The 20,766-nt window shown below is 44.0% G+C and overlaps 2 protein-coding genes across 2 annotated transcripts; both read right to left on the bottom strand.

The window, feature by feature from the left end:
* Positions 1–1,457: 1,457 nt before the first annotated feature.
* vsig10l (V-set and immunoglobulin domain containing 10 like) lies at positions 1,458–7,817 on the bottom strand (the record flags this gene model as incomplete). The annotated part of the gene is made up of 12 exons (XM_084444555.1): positions 1,458–1,720; positions 2,104–2,193; positions 2,296–2,336; positions 2,445–2,564; positions 4,069–4,293; positions 4,773–4,865; positions 5,193–5,471; positions 5,627–5,869; positions 6,285–6,551; positions 6,998–7,270; positions 7,361–7,690; positions 7,808–7,817. 12 exons carry the CDS (start codon positions 7,815–7,817, stop codon positions 1,646–1,648), a joined length of 2,046 nt encoding a protein of 681 aa, XP_084300681.1. The 3' UTR covers positions 1,458–1,645.
* Positions 7,818–8,401: 584 nt separating this feature from the next.
* Positions 8,402–18,547, bottom strand: etfb (electron transfer flavoprotein subunit beta). Its single transcript, XM_084444358.1, has 7 exons — positions 18,436–18,547; positions 16,807–16,965; positions 13,338–13,496; positions 10,824–10,886; positions 10,071–10,229; positions 9,593–9,819; positions 8,402–9,165 (listed from the first exon to the last, which is right to left on the bottom strand). Exons 1-6 carry the CDS (start codon positions 18,487–18,489, stop codon positions 9,649–9,651), a joined length of 765 nt encoding a protein of 254 aa, XP_084300484.1. The 5' UTR covers positions 18,490–18,547; the 3' UTR covers positions 8,402–9,165; positions 9,593–9,648.
* Positions 18,548–20,766: the final 2,219 nt, after the last annotated feature.

Here is a 20,766-nt window from a genome sequence, read left to right as displayed (position 1 = left end):
GCTTTCTCATGGGTTGTACCAATGTAGCAACCCACCCACTCACACCTAAGCCATCTGACAAACACTTTGGCAAACAATAGTCCTATAGTATACCACCGTCTAGCACTCAAAAACATCACAACTGTGCCCTTGAGAGAACTCTCTGGCAGACCAATAGCCGTCAAGACAATTTAGTTACATGAGGTCAAGGCCAAACTGTGTAGTGAGCAACATGTCAGACACAGCTATGATACATCACCAAAAATATGGGACACTTGTGGGCGTGTGTGGAAGCATATTTAGTATTTTGAGCATTTGAAAAGGCATTATTATATAAATAGATATAATTATGTAGTATACCATACATGATGGTAATAATGATGATGGTAATATGGTGTCATGCTGTTTAGTGGTCTAGTTAAGGAAATAAGAAAAAAGCTGAAGTGGATGTCCGAACAGGATGTGTCATGAAAACTTGCTTCTGGAAATATCTCATGTTGTCATATGTTTAAAGCAGGGGGGTTATAACTGCAGGACATTGCGTCTTGTGAAAGAGAGTAGTGAAACTCGCATAGGGAAATAAAAAGGTTATGACTGGTCTTCCTGTCATCCCAGATGTAGAATGACCTTCAGCCACCAAAATGGCACAACTATAACTGCAATGATTACAAAAGACATCTCTGAAACATTTGTGATTTTCATCAGATGCATTGTGAATTAATTGCACTGCAGTACTGTTCCAAAACTATACCTTTGGGAGAAATCCCTGGCCGATCAATGGCAGTCAAGACGATGTTGGTTACATGAGCAGGACAAGGCCAATGTGAGTACGGAGTAACAGTCACAGATATAATGCTTCACCAAAGATTTGGGACATTTGTGGAAATTTGGGAGTATATTAAGCATTTTGAGCACTACATACTGTAGGCTAAATATCATGTGCTATACTTTATATATGAAACAGTGGTCTAGTTGAGAGCATAAGGTAAAAAACGAAGTGCAAGTGGAAGTCAGAACAGCTGTGTGCGTGCGCGTGGCATCACCAAAACATGCTTCTGAAAATAAGTCTGAGCAGGAAGGTCATAATAACTGCAGAACATTGTGACTTGTTAAAGAGAGTAGTGAAACTGATAAACGGAAATTAAAATATTTTGATGTAGAATGCCCCCCAGTGACCAAAACGGCAAATTGTGTAATCTTGCAACTGGAAGCTCGCAACTGTTAGTGCCATATGATTAGACAAAGACAAATCTGAAAAGTGTGATTTTCATGAAATTTTCATTTTCAGTAAATTCAATTTCACTATAGTAGTGTTGCAAAACTTAACTCAATAAAATATGCTGATTTACATTAAATCAGAGAACATCAAATTCACACACAAATTAGGCAAAAATGTTGATTAAATACAAGCTTAACTACAGTACCATATATCAATACCATATATAAATCTTTATCAACTTAAATGACAGTGGATAAAATACAAACTTAAATGACAGTGGATAAAATACAAACTTAAATGACAGTGGATAAAATCAAAATTTAAAACAGTACAGCAATAATTTTTCCATCATACAAATATAAAATAAGGCATTAAATATCAAGTGAAAAACAATGACATGCAACAAAAAATGATTTAAGCAACAGGCAGATCCCTCCAGGAGGCCCTTCAGACGGTTGTGGCGACTCTGACAGGGGGCGGAGGAACAAACGAGGGGAGGGTCATTGACCTCTCAGAAGACGCCTGGAAACAGGAAGCACAAACTAACTATAGATAAAGTCCTTTAACATAAATGTGTAGTACACATTAAGAACAGAAAAGCATACCAAGCAGTTCTGCACAAAGGGAGAGTATCTCTCCAACTCCACTATGTGTTAGGACTGAGACTTGTGACTCATATTCATATCCACATATAGCATGTCCATAATCCATCCAGACCTTACCCTTATTTTATACTGTATAGAAATAGTACTTATTGTGAAATTTGTAACTTGTACATTTATAATTTGTAAATTGAGCATTGGAGTCTGTTATTGAGCATAATCTTGGAGTCGGCAGCAACATTTCAGGGTGACTGAATACGTATGTTACATGTGACAAATAAAGAAACCTTGATCTTGACTTACCTGTTGAAATATGCTGTAGTCAGGGGGAGGTTTAAGTCCTCCGGTCAGCAGGTTATGAGGCGTGCTTATATCCAGCTGGCTCGCCGCTGCCTGAGTGGGGGGGTCAGAAGAGAAAGGGTGAAAATCAAAACAAGATCTGAAGTTAGACGACATGAAATGGCCTCTTTCAGATTCAGTCGTTTCAGACATTACCTTTTCCGCTGCTCTGGAGATGGGATATCTAGTCTGCCGGCCTACAACACACACAAAAACACACGCACACACAGTGAAAAATCAGTTTCATAAGCGAATGGAGGGGAAAGATAAGCTGGTGTTGAGAGTTAGAACAGCTCCGCTCTTACGTCTCTTACTGCAGCAGCGCACACACAGATAGATGAGCCCGGCGAGGAGGAGGAGGAAGAGGAGGCTGCAGGGAACCCCGGCGGCGATGCCAGCTTTGGCCGGACCACTCAGCCCTTCACCTGGGAGGGTCACACCAGAGCCCCCCACATCCTTTAGGCTGGATTCACATACCCTTCTCCTGGGAGGGTCACACCAGAGCCCCCCACATCCTTTAGGCTGGATTCACATACCCTTCACCAGGGAGGGTCACACCAGAGCCCCCCACATCCTTTAGGCTTGATTCACATACCCTTCACCTGGGAGGGTCACACCAGAGCCCCCCACATCCTTTAGGCTGGATTCACATACCCTTCTCCTGGGAGGGTCACACCAGAGCCCCCCACATCCTTTAGGCTTGATTCACATACCCTTCACCTGGGAGGGTCACACCAGAGCCCCCCACATCCTTTAGACTTGATTCACATACCCTTCACCTGGGAGGGTCACACCAGAGCCCCCCACATCCTTTAGGCTTGATTCACATACCCTTCACCTGGGAGGGTCACACCAGAGCCCCCCACATCCTTTAGGCTTGATTCACATACCCTTCACCTGGGAGGGTCACACCAGAGCCCCCCCCTGGAGTCACATACCACACCTGAGACGCTTTTTACATTACACGTTTGGCCTTTCAGGCTCACCATACACAGCTCAGGAGACACCACACTGGCATGCCCCCAAAACAAATAGGCAACAATCAAATAAACAAACAAATAAACAAAGTCACTTTTATGGTCTGGAGGAGCGTGGGCTGCTGCACTCCTTTTCAGAATCATTTTGTGCAGTATGACAACACAGGTGCGAGACATCATGGGACAGAGAACGCCCTGCGTTTCTCCTATGAAGACAGCATTTGTCCAAACATAATTGCCACACTGAATCAGTCAGAGAAATCATCTAATCAACATTTAGTCATTTGTAGTAATGAATTAGTTATTAGTAATGAAATTGTCATGAATTTACTTAAAGCTGCATGAGATTATTTAAACATTTTCAGGATTTTCTGCTAATAGTTTATGAAATCAACTTAGCAAGACCCCCCCAAAAAAATTGTGGCCATGAGACGGCATGAGACCCTACAAATGTATTATTTTAGGATTTCACTGTAATGACTAGTACACTGTACTGCTAGTATACTGATGGCGTACTGCTTGAATACTGTGGTTTTTATCCCGACTAGAGGACGGGCCAAAGTGCTGAGTTCTCTCATGCAGCTTTAAAAGGTGCAGTAGGCGGTTTGTGATTTCCTGTTACACTTGCAAAAATGCAACTGGCAAAATCCCCGCCCCTCCCTTTAGGCCTCCCTCCAAAGCCCCTCCTCCAAACTGGGGGAAAACAAATAATGCTTGCTAGGCAGGTAGCCATCCAAACCTTTCAATTTGGCAGCATGATTGGACGTCCTGCGACTTCCACAGATAACAGATTTATTTCATTTTAGTATCACTATATTCATTGCTGTCAGGATGTAATGAGAATTGCAAAAAATATAAAGTGCTTCTGAGCCAAACCGCATACTGCACCTTTAAAAGGGTCTGTGTTTCGTTCTTTTAAAGAACTATTAGTGAAAACACCCTCATACAGTACCTGGTCCAATTTGCTCTACCTCAGATGGGTTCCCGATGGTTCTGCCAGCTACGGGGGTGATCCTGAACCAGTATGTTGATTTGGGATCGAGCACGGAGATGTCTGTACTTCGAGAGGAACCAGGTTTTTGCTGGATGGTGCGGAATTCTTCAGAGGCCTTTTTCCCTGTGCTCACGTTGCGGCCGTTGCCTAGGAGATCTGGTCCCCTCATCTGTATGTCAAAGCCTTTAGAGTGTGGATATGGATACGAGTGTTGACTGGTGATTAACAGTGGGTCATTCAACCTAGACACCAAAAACTCCCTCACCAGGAACAATATCAGGTCCGCCCTACTAGTACTTGAATCTCCTGGCCTTCGCCAGCAGAGAAAATAACCATCAAAACACTGTCAAGTAGAGAGAAACTGGATAATCCTGCTGGTTTCACACATGCGTAGTATTTACACCCCCATCCTTCTGCATTTGGAGTGTGTTTCCAAAACGGTGCTTTCATCATTTCTGAGTACCAGCACTGCTGAAGTGCACTGATTCAGCAGTGAGATCAACACAGACGAAACACAATGTTCCCTTCTCTTAAACTCACAGCTACACAGTCTGGGTCTGCTTTAAAATGGCAATCTATGAAATGTATGTTATGCTGACAATACAGAGCAATATAGCTTACCAGTAAACCATGATATACCGAGTTTTAAGAATAGCTTTTACCTGTAACAATAGATGCACGAGGGACCTCCCAGGTCAGGGTGATGACAGTCCAATCTTGATTAGGGAACAGACTGGAATCTGAGATGAAGGGGGCTAGTGGGAGGGGGGCAGAGAGGGAACCATAGCGCTTTGTTTAAACGCTTAAAAAAAAAAAAAAAAAAGCAATCAGAAGTTTCGCTTTACAGCTTGTCTGAGGGACCCATTGTAAGGCGTTACTCTAACTTGCCAAATTAGAAATACCAGGGAACATTAAATTCTACAGCTCTAAAATACTATGAAACTCAATCACAGAAACAAATTGGATACATCTGAACGTGTCAAGTAAGAAACAGCATATCCTTAGTGAAGTGCTGTTGGGGAAAAAATCATTACCCAAGAGCAATAGGCCGTAACAAACCATTAGGAAGGCCGAGCTCGTACCCAGTAGCCGAGTGTCTTTCTCCCTGCTACCCAGTGGGTTGTTGCAGGTACAGGTGTAGAGGTTCAGGATACTGGCGCTGATGTTGAAGTCTTGGATGCTAAGCTGTGTGGTGTCAGTGCTGATTTGGTAACTGGTTCCGTTGGTCAAAACCTCACTCCCTTTCGACCATGTGACCAAAACCTTGGGCGTGGCCGTGCTGTAACAGTCAATGGTGACCACTATTTTTCCATCTGAACCCACTGTGGTTCGGACTATAGGTAGGAATTCTGCTGGACTACCTGAGGAAGTAAACATTGTGAAATTGTTGTCAGTTTTTCAAGATGTTAGAGATTTGGTTGGAGGACAGGTATGAGGACATACTATGATGTGGACAGGAACATTACACTGAAGCAGTCTATGCCTAATTCCTATGGGATGGAGATCAATAACTTACTAGCAGTAACATTGCACCGTTTATGATAGGTGGGATGGCTAGCCAAGCATGTAACCATTTTCCCATTGAGGTCCTGTGAGGTGTTCATGGTCAGACTCAAGGTCCCAGTCCCACTGGTGTTGGTCAGGGCTGGGAAGGACAACTGAGACTCAGGGCTGCCCCCTAGCCACTGGCAGTGGAACTGCAGGTCTGTGCTTCCGTTCACTGCATTGACGGAGCACAGCGGGCTGCCTGCAGGACTCTCTGCAATGGTTAGATTAGCAAATATGAGTTATAATGTACCCAATGCTTTATGTGGGAAAAAAACACAAGTGTCAGTAGTAATCCTAAAAGACCCTCCGAGATGTTTTGAGGAGAATCAAGATACAGGGTACAGGGGCATGTGTACAGGGGCATTCCACAAAATTCTGGGCCCTATACATTAACAAGCTCTGTTGACCCCCCCCACGAGACGACCCTTTCTCCCCCCAGCCCCCCGCTCAATGCGTGAAACTTGGTAGCCCCGTCAATCCTAACAAATTCCAGGATTTTCCAGGGCCCCCTCCCTACTGGGGCACTGGGTGGTCAGTTCCACCCCTTCCCCCCCTCCCTCCCTCCCTGGAACACCCATGCCTGTGTACCCTCTGTAACTCCACCATTCAACAGACTCCTACTTAACTGTAAACGTTGACTGTCATGCTCTTGCTGCGCTGTGCTCCAGTCTCTTTATTGCACAGCGTACAGGTGTAGACGCCCCCCTGGCTGGTCTGGACGTTGGTCAGATTGAGAGATCCTCCCTGGGCGTCAGGGAGGGTTTCGCCACCTAAGGCCCAGGAGACGGAGGGCGGCGGAAACCCCTCGGCCAGGCACGAGAGGGACAGAGAGTCTCCAGACTCATAGAAGGGCTGCGGGGGGCTGGCGCTGAGAACTGGTTCGTCTGGCCCATCTGTGGAAGACCACCGAATACGTGGAGAAGAACGAGGAATGTCAAAAGAACCGTTCAAAGAATATACAGTAATTTGGTTTCAAAAAAGCTGTTGGAAAGCGAGTGCCACATCATCTTACGAGGAAACTGTGGTAGGCAAAGGCCTGTCAGGAGTGAAGAGGTGATTGTATTCCGGTTTCCATTAATAGGTCATGAGAATAACAGACCGATGTAGTTGATACTTCCAGTTAACATGGGTGAAAGTGTGGAATAGGACACCCAATGACATTTAGGGGAGTTTAACTAAGGAGACATGCATGGCATGTAGGAGTGCAAAAGAGAGGGTAAAAGTGTGGTCAGTAAAAAGTAGAGATTATCCATGTTACTGGGTGAGGGACGATTAAATAGCAGTATTTTAGACAACTAAGAGAGTAAAACTATGATGGGAGTTCAATTTAACCACTTACACAGAACAGTTATGTAAGTGCGAGTGCTGGCCCTACTGAAGGGGTTCGTGAGGACCAAGGTGTAATTTCCGGTGTCATTTCGCGTTGGCCGTTTGATGACTAGGCTCTTCCGCTCCACCGTGTAATGTGTGCTGTTTTTCAACTCCGCGCTGTTGAAGTACCACTTCCACTCCTCTGCCTCTCCTTGAAGCGTGCTATACTGCATAGTGAATGTATGTGCTCCCTCCACGGCAGAAGTTGGCTCAGTGAGCACCGACACATTCTGGATGTCCTCTGCAGAAGAAAAGAAATCAATGTGGATCAATCACAGAATGCCCTCAAACCCAGTGCCAATCAAATAATCCTCACTGGTCCGCTACTCACCATAGACCGCGAGCACAAACGTGGCGGAAGCTGTGCCCACTCCAGACTTGGTTATGTCCACCGTGTAAATGTTGCTGTAGTTCAGCGGTACCTTTTCAAAGGTGAGGGATCCATCGGGTTCCAGACGCAACACATCTTTGTGGTTGACGGGTATATCTGGGGGATTACTCGAGCCAACGGTCCAGGTGACCACAGGTAAACTCCCCATGTACCAACTCAATGCAGGATCAGGGGCTCCGCTGAAGGACACGGATAGTGTTACGTTGCTGTCCACAATGGCATTGACCAGTTTAGGGCCGGGCGGTGAGATGGACAGCTCACTGTTTAGACCTGGGGTTGTTAATCAAAACCAGGTGGCAAATCAGGCTATTGCTATGATAAAATAATTAAATGTGGATAAATTATAGACGCATATGCATATCGTAGGCTGATAAAAACAAAACTTACCTCTAAACATAATCAGTAAAGTTCCCCAGATACTTTGCCACCCGATAACACCATGACATCGATACGGTGACATTTTAACAAAAGCGAGCGTTCACTAAAGTGTCCACCTCAGAAATTGGTTGTCGGTTGCCGTATTTTGTCAATTAAAATAATCACTGGAATAGAGTTCTTCCCAATAAAGTCGATATTGTATCCTTATAAGCAGGGACTCGCCTTTGCGTCTTCAACGCAAGCCAGCATGAAACACGACCGTTGTCTGTTGCGGGTCAGCGCGCTGCTCGGCTGCAGGTCATCACAACCCGAGTCACCTGCGCTGATATGTCTAAGCCTTGATTGTGTGCACGTGAGACATGGTCTTTTTTTGGCTGTAAAATCGGCTACATTTGATCATTGTACTTTCAAATTGCCAATTAAATTGTAGCCTACGGCTATCTAAACTGCTAATTAGAAAGGCTTTTGGGTTTCATCCTCAGCTTCCAATAGTGTGGCGCCACTTCGAAATACCAGCATGTAATCTATTCAATCAATTAGTCTTGTCCCGAGTGTGCAAAGAAACCCATTTTTGAAGGAAAAAAGTGACAAACACAAAACATGTAGATATGAAAAAGAATTGTATTTGTCATGGTAGGTGTCTGTACAATCAACACAGAATAGAGGCGCTTATGGTAAAAATCAACTTTGTGTGTCTGATAGTTCAGTACTGAGAGACACTATCCAACATTGTCACAATTATATAAACTTTATACACAGTCTGAGCCAGAAGACATGCAGTACACCAACCCCTGAAATGCACATTTAACTCTACAAGTTTGGGTCCATATTTACACATATAATATACTTTAACACAAACTGCATAGTTTTCATGTGTCATTACATGTCTACATAAGGGGCAGACCAGTTCATGTTACAGGAGGTGTGAATAATTTGCCATGCTGACACAATGAACGTGTATTGCAATAAATACATAAACCTGATGAATGAACCAAAGTTTGTTACTGGCTTGAGAGTTGTGCACTCCTGCACGTGTGTGTGTCAAAAAGCTGGAAGACAAATAAACATGGATTTCATTTCATATTGGAGTTTAGCTCATCATACCAGATGACCTTGACTCACATGGAAAACAAAACCAACTATAACCAAAACTAACAACCAACATAAAAAAAAAACAAGACTCCCACTAGGCTTGGCTCGGCTCCGGCTGGACAGTGTTTCTCAGTACTGCAGTTCTCTAGGCTGTATACAACCGTAGGATTCAGAGTCCCTCAGAAGGGTTAGGTGTATGGGGTCATCATGCCACAGGCAACTAGTCCTCAGCATTGGTTCTCATCTTCTCTCCAGTCACACCAACATCCAGAGTCCTGTGAGGGGAAGAGAAAAAAAATGCACGTCAACATACATAGTGTCTCATAGCCAGACCACACTCCGCACTTCGTTTTAGCACTGTTTTAGCCGGTGCTGGAGAAAGTTCTGACTGCAAGCCAGTCATTCTGAGATTGGGGGAGGACGCTGTATTTCTTTAAACCAATCATAATCGTCTTGGGCGGCGCTAAGCTTGTTTTTTTTAGTGGTGCCCTTGCAAGTGTTGGGGTATTGATCTGATTGCCGGCGCTGGAATTGAGCCAATCAGAGGCTTATCTCATAAATCGACATCCTGTAAGTCAGACTAACGTGTAACCAACCACGAGTTGAGGGCGGGTTGAAACGTTCAGAAGTATCATTATTCATCCGTACTTGGGTGGAAATGTGTACTGGTCACTTGTTTATGCGGGCAGGCTGGAGACTCACTCTCTGTGTGTACCTGTGCCCACCCCCCCCCACAACGGTAGGGGGGAGGGGGGGTTCTAAATCCTCCCAGACTCTTTCAGTTTAGCCACTAGGTCGTCCACCGTCTCCACCTTCACCCCCGCCTGTCTCTGTGGGGGCTCGTCCACCCTCAGCACCTCCACGCGGGACGTCACGTCCACCCCCAGGTCTGCCGGCTTCACATTGGCGATCTTTTTCTTCTTCGCTTTCTGGGAGGGGGTTAGAGAGAGGGGGGGTTAGAGAGAGGGACGAGGGGATTGAGAGGAAGGAACGGGAGCACTAGTCATGTGTGTTCCAAGTGTTAATTTCATTAGGATCCCCATTAGTTGACGCCAAAGCGACGACTAGTCTTCCTGGGGTCCGGAAACATCAGAAAGACGTAAGAAAGAGGAACCACTCCTGGTGATTATCGAAGGAGGCGTGTGTTGAGGTACACGCGTGTGCGTGTGAAGGTATGCACCATGATGTTAGGAAGAGTGGCGTATCTGGGAGTGTTGAGCCGAAGGTCTGCGGTCACTACTGCTGGCAAGTTGATCTTAATGGTCTCTAGTCCCCCGTCGATCTCCCTCACCACCTTCACCTGGTCCCCGTCAAATGACAGCTCAGACGCAAAAGTGCCCTGCAATGTCAACAGGACATTTATGTCAAAATCCACCTCCTTTCTAGTTTCCCAGACAATTATTTAGTTTTATGAAGGAAAGCTTGTTCTAAAATTCACATGACATATCATTGACGACATATGTTGTTGTATTTGTTTACACAGAACATTTAAGTTGTGTTCTTCCACACTTCACCACATAAGCAGTCTAGGAACCAGAAATAATAAACACTGCCAAGGTCATCGTGGGTCATGAGGCAGAACAAGTGCGACATCTGCTGGTTGAAAAATACCACTACACGCCCCCCCCCTACCCCCCAACTGTTACCTTGGTCAAATCAACCTTTGGTCTACATTCCAGTATTTGTATTGACTGATTTAGATCTGACTGGTTCTAGTCTCTAGAAACTAGTCTCCAGTAACCCTGATAAGACACTCTGGCAAGTGACAACAACTACGCACACAGTATAAAGCATAGATGGCAGTGATCATGTAACACACTTTCCCTAATGTTTTAGTCATTGAGATTAACGAGTAGCCACCCACTGATCTGAGATCAGTTAATGTATCCTGTTGACATATGGCTGCTATCACAGTCCAAGCGAAAACACTGACCTGAGGCCAGTCCAGCAAGGCAGCTGTCATCTGACCCGTCTGGTTACAGTCATCATCGATGGCCTGGAAAGAAAATAGCAAAGCCATGAATAAATGATGACATGAAAATGACAGCAACTTGATATCAGTGTTCAATGTGAAAGATGTCAAATATAAAGATATGAAAAGTAATCATTTGCATAATTATATTTATTAAAGCTGCAATCATTACCTCCACCCCAGCGACAGCTCAGGGCAAGAGGTAATGTTTTCACTGGCGTATGCATGTCTGTTTGTCTGTTAGCGGAATTACGCAAAAACTACCAGACCGATTTTCAAGAAACTCTGTGGAAGGGTGTAGCATGGGCCAACTTAGAACTCATTAAATTTTGGAGCGGATTCGAATCACAGGGCAGGTCCACGAGCCGCCCAAGCACGGCCAGCCATTCACCGCCATTCATATTTTGGACCAGGATTACGCAAAAACTCCCACACCAATTTTAATGAAATTCTGTGGAGGGATGTAGCATGGACCAACTTAGAACCCAGTAAATTCTGGAGCGGATCCTAGTCACAAGGCGGGTCCACGAGCCGTTTCTTGGTTTGTATGTTTGTTTGTTTGTTTGCTAGCAGGATTACACAAAAAGTACCAGACCAGGTTTACGCTACAACTACCACACTGATTTTCATGAAACTCGGTGGAGGGGTGTAGTATGGGTCAACTAAGAACCCATTAAATTCTGGAGTGGATCTAAATCACGGGGCGGGTCCACAAGCTGCCAGAACATGGCTGGGCCGGCCATTCACCTCCATTAATTTTTTGGACTAGGATTACGTGAAAACTACCCGACCGCTTTTCATGAAACTCGTGGAGGGGTGTAACACGGGGCCAATAGGGGTGTAACACGGGGCCAATAGGAGTGTAACACGGGACCAATAGGGGTGTAACATGGGACCAATAGGGGTGTAACATGGGGCCAATAGGGGTGTAACATGGGGCCAATAGGGGTGTAACATGGGGCCAATTTAGAACCCATTACATTTTGGAGCAGATCTGAATCCCAGGGTTGGGTCTTAGGCTCCGGAGTGAAAAATTCACCCCATTCATTATCAACTGGGGGAACTGAAACGGCCATATCACAACACGGGAGGTCACAGAGACACGGGGTTTGGACTGACAAAAATCTCGACCTACCGAATGCAGCAATACCAAACGTGCACGTGCACAGAGCTACGAAATACATTCTCTGAGCACCCATTCTAGTTGATTTTATTTTACCACTAGATGGGAGTAAGGGACTCGCGCAAACTTGTTTACAAACGGAGTGGCTAAAACTAATGGCCAGAGCCATATAAAGCACGGGGGGCAAAGCAAAGGCATGGGCCGGCTACTGACAACACTGGCAGAAATGCTGGAATAATAACAGACAGGCCACCGGTAGCGGTGAGTCCGTTCAGTAGGATGCTATTAGGATGCTATGGCTCAGTGAAACAATCAGGTGGTTTAAATTTGTTTTGACATTGTAAATAAAATCACTGATTCGGAAAAACTAGTGCACAGTGGCCGTGGAGCCATCTCGGTCTATCGATCAATGTATCCATCATTCCGTCTAAAACTGACATTTTGGCTCCTGAGCCCAAGTCCAAGTAGCCTGGCTTCGCCAGACCTAATTCGCAAAAATGCGTAGGGTCTGGAAACTCAGTTGCAAAAAAAATAAAAATAAAAAGCACAGGGGACGTGGAGCCTTCGCGGTCTATCGATCATAGGGCTGGGTTATAAAATCGATTCATCGATTCTGAATTGATTCTGAATCGATTCTGAATTAAATGATTCTGAATCGATTCTTGAATCCCAAAATCAATCTTTTATTTAATGAATGAGTGAATAAATGAAGGAATGAATAGTTCATTCATTCATTGATTCATTCATTGATTCATTTTTGGAAATCAATATCGATACCCAGCCCTAGTAGGCCTGTTGATGTGTTGCATAACTTGGCAGTCATGTAATTAAGGGTACAGCTAAAAAAAACAGGTTTTAGTAACACAAACCGAATCGATAATTAATCGAATTGAATCGAATCGTGATAATCGATTCTGAACCTTGTGAATTGAATCGATTCTTGAAATTCGAATCGATACCCAGCCCTAATCGATCAATTTATCCATCCTACTGAACGGACTCCAAGTCCAAGTGCATGGGCTTTGTTTGGGCGGCTCTGTGGCGCCTCCCTCGAGTCGGAGCAGGTGCCGTTCAATGTACTCAGGGCTCTCCCCCCGCACATCCCAGTCTATATCCCACGTCTCCAGTGCCCCCCACATGGAGAGCTGGCCTTGTTTGGTTCTGTACGCGCGCACGTATGTGTGAACGGGACATTGGTATTGCTGTGTTCGTTACTTCAACACCTTTCTGCCAGTCCAAACCGAGTATCTCTGTGACCTTCCTGCATCGCAATATAGCCGTTCCAATCCCATAGCGCCATCTAGTAGCTACTATGGATGATTGAAGGAGTACCATTTCCTGGAATCACTCACCTGTTTGCCCAGAATGACGAGATGGGCGTCCTCCTTCTTGGCTAGCGCAGCGAAGATCTTGGAGACCTGCAGGGGTCCCAATGTCTCGTAGTCTTTCCCAGTGACCTCTACGTGGATGCCCCGGTCTGCCCCCATGGCCAGAGCTGTACGGATGGTCTCCTGCAGACCGACAGACAGACGACAGCTGAGTGGTCTGCCCTCGGAGCTCTCCGCATCACACATGGGGATTACAGAGGACTATAAAAATTATGACTATCTTTGGAATCAAAATTCGGTTAAGCTTTATTCTACTGCCCAGTTTTAGATAGTATAAGTATAAGATAAATACATCTTAAGACATGAGACTAAGGGAATTGGTCTCTCTGCCTCATTTGAAAGCTCTTACTGTAACTGATCAGCTGTTTCCACTGCTGTCATTGTGCAGTCACCCTTGCGGCATTAGAATCATTGCATTTCTTTTTAGTCTTTGTCTCTCAGCATTGAAACATGGCCAATAATAGCTGACAGCTCTGAATCACTGTTGAGCTGCGCTAAGCTGAGATGTGTGCCAGTGCACTGATCAAGCACAAGCATTTCACTGTAATACACATGACAATGAAATTGAACTTGAACCAAAGATGTGTATTGCAACAAAGCACAATTTATATGATTTTGGCCATGTCTGACGAATACGCTTACTTAGTATATTTCGTTCCATGGCTTATAGTTGGATTCAAGATTCTTCAAGATTCCTTTATTTGTCACATGTAATCACAGTCAGGGGTGAAAATGAACTTTTTGGCTCACGTGAGTCACCTGCCAAGGGGACTGTAGATGAAAAAATCTACCGGCCAAGTATATATTTTTTTCAGATAGCCTTCCCAATCTAGTCGGCAATTGGAAATTTTACCTGCATTTGGCAGGTGTTCATTTTTTCAGCCCTGATCACAGTGAAATGTTGCTGCCAGCTCCAAGATGATGCTTAATACAGCTGAACTCTAATACTCAATTCCAAATTTAGTATGATGCATTTATAATATTTAGGTATCAGGTATTAGGTATTTATATTTAGATATCCCCTATCACACTATAACTTATATCACTGTGTATCAACCAAAGTAAACCTAAGCTTGATAAGTACAAGGTAGAGTAGGGTATTTATGTCATATATTAAAAATTACACAGGCTCATTACAATCACAAGAGACAAAAATCACAAGACAAAAAAAATTGGACTTGCCCCTCAAAGACTTGACTTGGTCTCTAGGTCAAAGATTTCTCTGGTAAAATGGCAGTGTAGCCCCCCCCCCCTGAAAACACAGCCGGGGATGTACTTGCTAGGGCAGTTGACAAAGTTTAACCTGCCAAAGCCAGTGATGGTCATGGTACACTTCTGCACTGCCATCTTTGAGTCCGTCCTCACCTCCTCCATAACCACATGTTACGCTGCTGCCATTGCTAGGGACAAGTGCTTGGTGATTGGCTGTAACCTGCCACGCCTCCAGGAACTATACGCCTCCAGGACCATAAAGAGGGCAGGAAAGATTGTGGCCGACCACTGCCACCCTGGTCACAAACACTTTGAATCACTCCCCTTGAACCACTCCTCTCAAGAAGGAGGCTGCGGTCCATCAGGACCAAAACCTCTAGGCACAAAAACAGTTTCTTTCCGACTGAAACTGGCCTCATCAGCAAGGCAAGAGACCCCCACTGACACTGTCTAGCTTGTACATTTTTGTAGATTACACTGTATATTGTATTATATCACTTTGTTATTTTGCATTGTCCCATCTTGTGCTTGCACGGTTTATCATCTATTTTGTACATTTTGGTAGATTGTATGGTATATTATACTGTATCACTTCATTATTGTATTTTGCACTGTCCTGTCTTGTTCAGATTGTACTGTTTATTATTACTGTCATACACCAACAGACCAGGTCAAATTCCTCATAAGTGCAAGCCTACTAGGGATGTCACGGTGTGGATTTTTCCCCACCGATTAATAAACCCATGACAACATCTGCGTTACTGCCAACACACCTACAATAAGAGAGGCCTTACTTTAATATTTAACGTTAGACGTCAGCTGTGACAAGGTTGAACAGAGCCTATTTGAATTTGGTGATTCTGGTATGCCTCCAGGCTTGCCTTCAAATGCATGATCAGAGTAAGGAAAGATATAAACGTTACTGTACACTTGGTCCTGTTTTTATAATCAGAATTCGTTCATTGCCATGCAGCTTTTCTAACACAGCCAATTAGGAATATGCAAATTCTGGTATATTGAAAAACTACATGGCAATAAACTATTCTGATTCTGATTACAAGGAAGCACAGGACAGTGTAACATTTATCTTATTCTTTCCTGACTGATTGTGCATTTGCAGGTAAGCTGTGGAGGCATACAACGCCAAATTGCCTCCATTTCCTATGAATGGAACGATGCTAGAATAGGCAAGAGAATAGGCTGCTATGGCAACAGCCACCAGGTTAGGTTAGCTGAACAACCAACAAGTGGCTAGGTCAACTGAACGTTAGCTAGGCTAGCAAGCCACGAGAGGCTATTAGCCATAACCTTCCCCTCCCCTCTCCTCTCCCTACTCTCTTAATGTAAATTGAAACTGAAATCTGATTCCTTTAGACTCCGCTCTGTGCTGTATTAGCACGCGGTGGGGCAGATCAGACACCTGTTTGAGTTTGATGAGGCGCTGACATGCGAAAATTAATTAAATAGGTAAAACGACGGCGGGGGCGGAAAAGAACAGTGGGTGGTGTTAAAGATCAGTGGGTGGTGTTAAAGATCAGTGGGTGGTGTTAAAGATCAGTGGGTGGTGTTAAAGATCAGTGGGTGGTGTTAAAGAACAGTGGGTGGTGTTTAAAAACAGTGGGTGGTGTTAAAGATCAGTGGGTGGTGTTAAAGATCAGTGGGTGGTTTTAAAGATCAGTGGGTGGTGTTAAAGTAACGCCTCGGTGAATACACGGTGTATGACCCAACACCGAGTAAGTCCCAATGATTGTCACACACCCGACCTGAGGGTGGTGGAATTAGTTCTCCGCATTTGACCCATCCCCTGGGGGAGCGGTGAGCAGCAAAGGTGCCGCGCTCGGGAATCATTTGGTGATTTAGCCCCCCAATTCCAGCCCTTGATGCTGAGTGCCAAGCAGGGAGGCAATGGGTACCATTTTTTTTAATAGTCTTTGGTATGACTCGGCCGGGGATCGAACTCACGACCTCCAAGTCTCAGGTCGGACACTCTAACCACATGGCCACTGAGCTGGTTAAATGTAGGGCATAGATTGTCTATGACAGAACTAACCATTACAGGCAAGCCTACACCCCACTAATAAAGGTCAGGGTCATTTCTCCAATATGATTCTGTATGATATCTTAATTCTGGGTGAATTTTCTGGGTGAATTTCATCATCTCTCAGTCAGTGACTGCACATAGCAAAGTTGAGCCCAGCTGTTCCATTCCCAGCATTCCCACCTGAACTTGCTGAGGGCCACAGCTGACGGCCACCACCTCCTTGATCAGCTTCTTCTCCTTCATCCTGACGGCCTCCTCCACGGCGATCTCACAGAAGGGGTTCATGGAGTGCTTCACGCCGTCTGTCACCACGCCGCTGTGGTCCGGCTTCACGCGGATCTGAGAGGGGGGGGGGGGGGTGCACGGTCATTGATAAGCGACGACAGGGACAAACTAAACTCTCAGCCGGACAGACTAGGTCATGAGGACAGGAAGGGAATGCAGGTCTTCTGCCAGAGCACAGACTGGCCAAGAAGAGACTGGAAGGAAAATTTCCCAGGGAAAATATCTCAAACTATGGTATTCTAGAAGTGTGTCCTGTGCTCAGAATGAATGTGACAGGCATGGGGATGAAATTGTAAAACCTGTCTCTCTACAAAGTATTCAGACAGGATGTTGCTCTACAGAAATAATGATTTCAGAATCTTTGAAAAACACAAGATTTATCAAAATCAATGAATATGCCAAGACAGTTTTCAATCACTAAAACTTTACAATCCTGCTTTATACAGTACCTACATCTATTCGCTGCCAGACGTTTAGCCAAATGGCTACATACATGACTGTTGCTCGTCACATGCACATGCTCTACCTCACCAGACTGATAAGGGTAAGCTGAGGGCAGCATGGGGAGCAGGGGAGGGTCCAAACAGCTAGTTGTACATCAACATACTCTGCAATTGCATGAGGCAACAACTGCCTCATGAGTGGACTGGACAAAACCCAACTGTCCTGAAGATGCAGTGCCGAGCTAAGCTCAGAATTCCATGATGGTCTTGTAGCAAACAAGAATTACATGTAATAACATGCAGAATTCCATGAGGGTGTAAGAGTAAAGAAGAATTACATGTAATATAACATGCAGAATTCCATGAGGGTGTAAGAGTAAACAAGAATTACATGTAATAACATGCAGAATTCCATGAGGGTGTAAGAGTAAACAATACTAATATGTAATAACATGCAGTACAGCACAACCACTGTCCAAACACGCTTACAGCAAGACCGGTTTGAGTTGTAAATCATTGCAGACACTGACAGCTACAGTATCATACCAAATATGCTGAGGACAAGCACTAATGGCCTAAATAATATAAATAATGATTGAACAATGTAATGTTAATTAGTGTTAAACCAGACTCAGTCTATGGGTTGAAGGCTGAATGTTAGACTACTTGGTGAGGAGGTTCAAAAGTGTGCCATGCGCGCAGTCGCCTACAAGTTATAGTAACGTTAGCTAAATTTAGATTGCAGGAATGCTGTCAAATCTGGAAGTTACTAGCTAAGCTAACAGTTAGCTATCCAAAGGTAGTGACATACTTTCTTTTCCAAAGCTGACCATAGACAACAATTGAGCTATTACCTTACTCTTTACTTAACTACAGTAAGTCAATTAACCTACTGACTCTCAAGCAATAGGTTAACGGCATGCTAGCTAACGTTAGTCAGTGCAAAGTGGATCTCTAGTTAGCTAGCTAGCTAACGTGTGTTAGCTAGCCTCGCACAACGTGAAGCGAGCAGACGCTAGTGAAAATCCACAAAAATTGACAGTGAAATGTTGGATTATTTCAATAATAATTCAAGAAGTACCTTCACAGCATAATCGATGACACGCTTAACTCCAACAAGGACGCGTTTGGACATTGTTGGCGACTCTTCGATTTTGCTAGGCACTCAGTCACCGCTATGAACCCAAGGAGAGGTCGGAATGAATAAGGTGATATCCCTGAAGACGAAACGGGCGGGGCTACAATGGACCGCCCACCATTTTATCCAATCAAAGTACATACATCTTGAAGGCTACCAATCAAATCACAAAGAGCAATACGGTGCTCTTGTTTTTTTTGGGAGTGGAAACAAAGCGCAAGAAATAAGGAGTTCCGCTCCTGGGTTATCTGTGGTAAAGTTCATCAACCTGACGCGCGACATGGTCCGTGTGTAGAGAAACAGAATCAGGATCAGGATCGTCTTACGAGGCTAAAAGTTAATGATGTGATGGTTTATTGTTGAATGATTAATTTCTTAGGCCATGAAATATCTTTAAGTGATTGTCTTTCTTTGTGTCCTGGCTTTATTAACCATTCACTCAACTTCTGCTGTGTTGTCTCTTCAGCCACTCTTTTAATTACAGTAACGTTTCTTCTTATTGTTATTGATTATAACAGTTGTAGGCAGGCAATTAGGGGTGAGTTAAATCTGAAAACAGTGTGCACCGTTTTGCTATGGTTTCCGCGTTGAACAACATGTTTCCTCAATAGCCTATAGGTGTGAAACGGTGTGCAACAGGTTTCGAGGTAGGGTTTCTCTTGTTTGGTTGATGTGTCGTGGTGTCCGATCAGCAGACTGATATAAACCCTGCTCAGCTTCCAGGTGCAATGCTTGCATAACACACAGGGTGTTTAATGTTCACTGTTTCTGTTTCAAATTCAACAAACATTTTGCAACGTTCTGTCAGGTCTGAACTCACCCCAGTTAGCATAATATCAAATTAAAATATTGATCATGATCATGTACTTTAAATTTAGATTGCTATCAATTTATTTATGTTTCATTTACACCCTCTCTGCATTTTCAGTCTGGTCAGTGTACTTTCATTCATGTTTAGTCTACATTATATTGTGTTCATGCAAATGGGATGAGTTCAGCCCCGACAAAACGGTTGCAAACCGTTTATTGAAACAGAAATGGTGGTGCGTTGAACACCCTGTGTGTATGCAAGAGTTACATCTATGGCAGCTGAGAAGATAGGGTGGGGTTTATATATCAGTCTACTGATTGGGTAACACCTCTGACACACCCACCAAAAGAGACAAAACCTACCTGAAAACCTGTTGCACAACGTCTTGAGGAAACATGTTGTTCAACCCGGAAACCGTAGCAAAACGGTGCACAATATTTTGAGATTGAACTCACCCCAGGATTGGTTCTCACTCAGTCTTCACCTGAGTATACAGTTCGTAAATCCTGCAATAGAAAATCCTTTAAACCAGAATTCACACCGCTGATTCCACACAAGATTATTTAGACAGTTGTCATGTTAAAACTAAACGTGTGCTGGAACCATAGGGTTCTATGGAACCTTTGTTCAGAGGCTTCTTCTTGTCATACATGGTTTTTAGCACAATTTCGTGTAAAACATCTCACACTACTGAGTTAAAGTAGGCTACACCAAAGTTTGAGACATCTTACCCATTTAGAATCACTCTACTCATCCAAGAGACATGCACACAAGATACATTTCAATAAACATATACTGCACCTTTTATGCATAAAACAACATGTTGGTTGGAGAATTGATAGCTCAATTTTCCTTTCTGGTTCCACGTGCTGTGGACCTTAAGGAGGATGTACAATGTACTCTTCCATCCAAGGACCACACCCGTAACCTTCATCAGCCATTCGGTCCTGTAAGCTGTGTTTTGAGTTTATCTTCTGAAAGCTGTGTCTTGAGTTCATCCTCTGTACGGTCCTCCACATGTCTTCAATTGCATATTAACTGGGGTCGAAAATGCTGCTCTTTCTAGATTTCAATCAGTGAGGCTGACTACTACAAATTGTGCCCTCTCACAAATGAAATTGCTTCAGGTTAGTTGATATAAATAAACGGGACATTGTTTGTAGGCTACTGTAGTTTAGTCAGCCTCATTAATTGAATGTCCAGAAACAGCAGCATTTTCAACCAACCCCACACCTATGTGGATGATAAACGATAAATATACCAATATTATTACATATTCTTGTTTCTTTCACTGTCCTGAATCCATTTCACCCACATACTGTATTGTGGGAGCACAATTTGTAGTTTAACCAGCCTCACTAATTGAACTTGATTGATGTAAAGTAATTTGTTCCTGTAATTATATTAATATAATATATGTGTTAATTATAATGATAATAATATAATTATATTCACACAAAAAA

Source organism: Borostomias antarcticus (genome assembly GCF_949987555.1).
Source record: "Borostomias antarcticus genome assembly, chromosome: 10".
Classification (NCBI taxonomy): domain Eukaryota; kingdom Metazoa; phylum Chordata; class Actinopteri; order Stomiiformes; family Stomiidae; genus Borostomias; species Borostomias antarcticus.
This window is presented reverse-complemented; position numbering and strand designations above follow the sequence as displayed.

Coding starts and splice junctions, on each gene's coding strand:
- etfb (XM_084444358.1), bottom strand. CDS start 18,489: ATGTCCAAACGCGTCCTTGTTGGAGTTAAGCGTGTCATCGATTATGCT. Junction 13,497..16,806: donor GTGGCCCTCAGCAAGTTCAG/GTGGGAATGCTG, acceptor GTCGGTCTGCAG/GAGACCATCCGTACAGCTCT. Junction 10,230..10,823: donor CCTTGCTGGACTGGCCTCAG/GTCAGTGTTTTC, acceptor TTGACATTGCAG/GGCACTTTTGCGTCTGAGCT.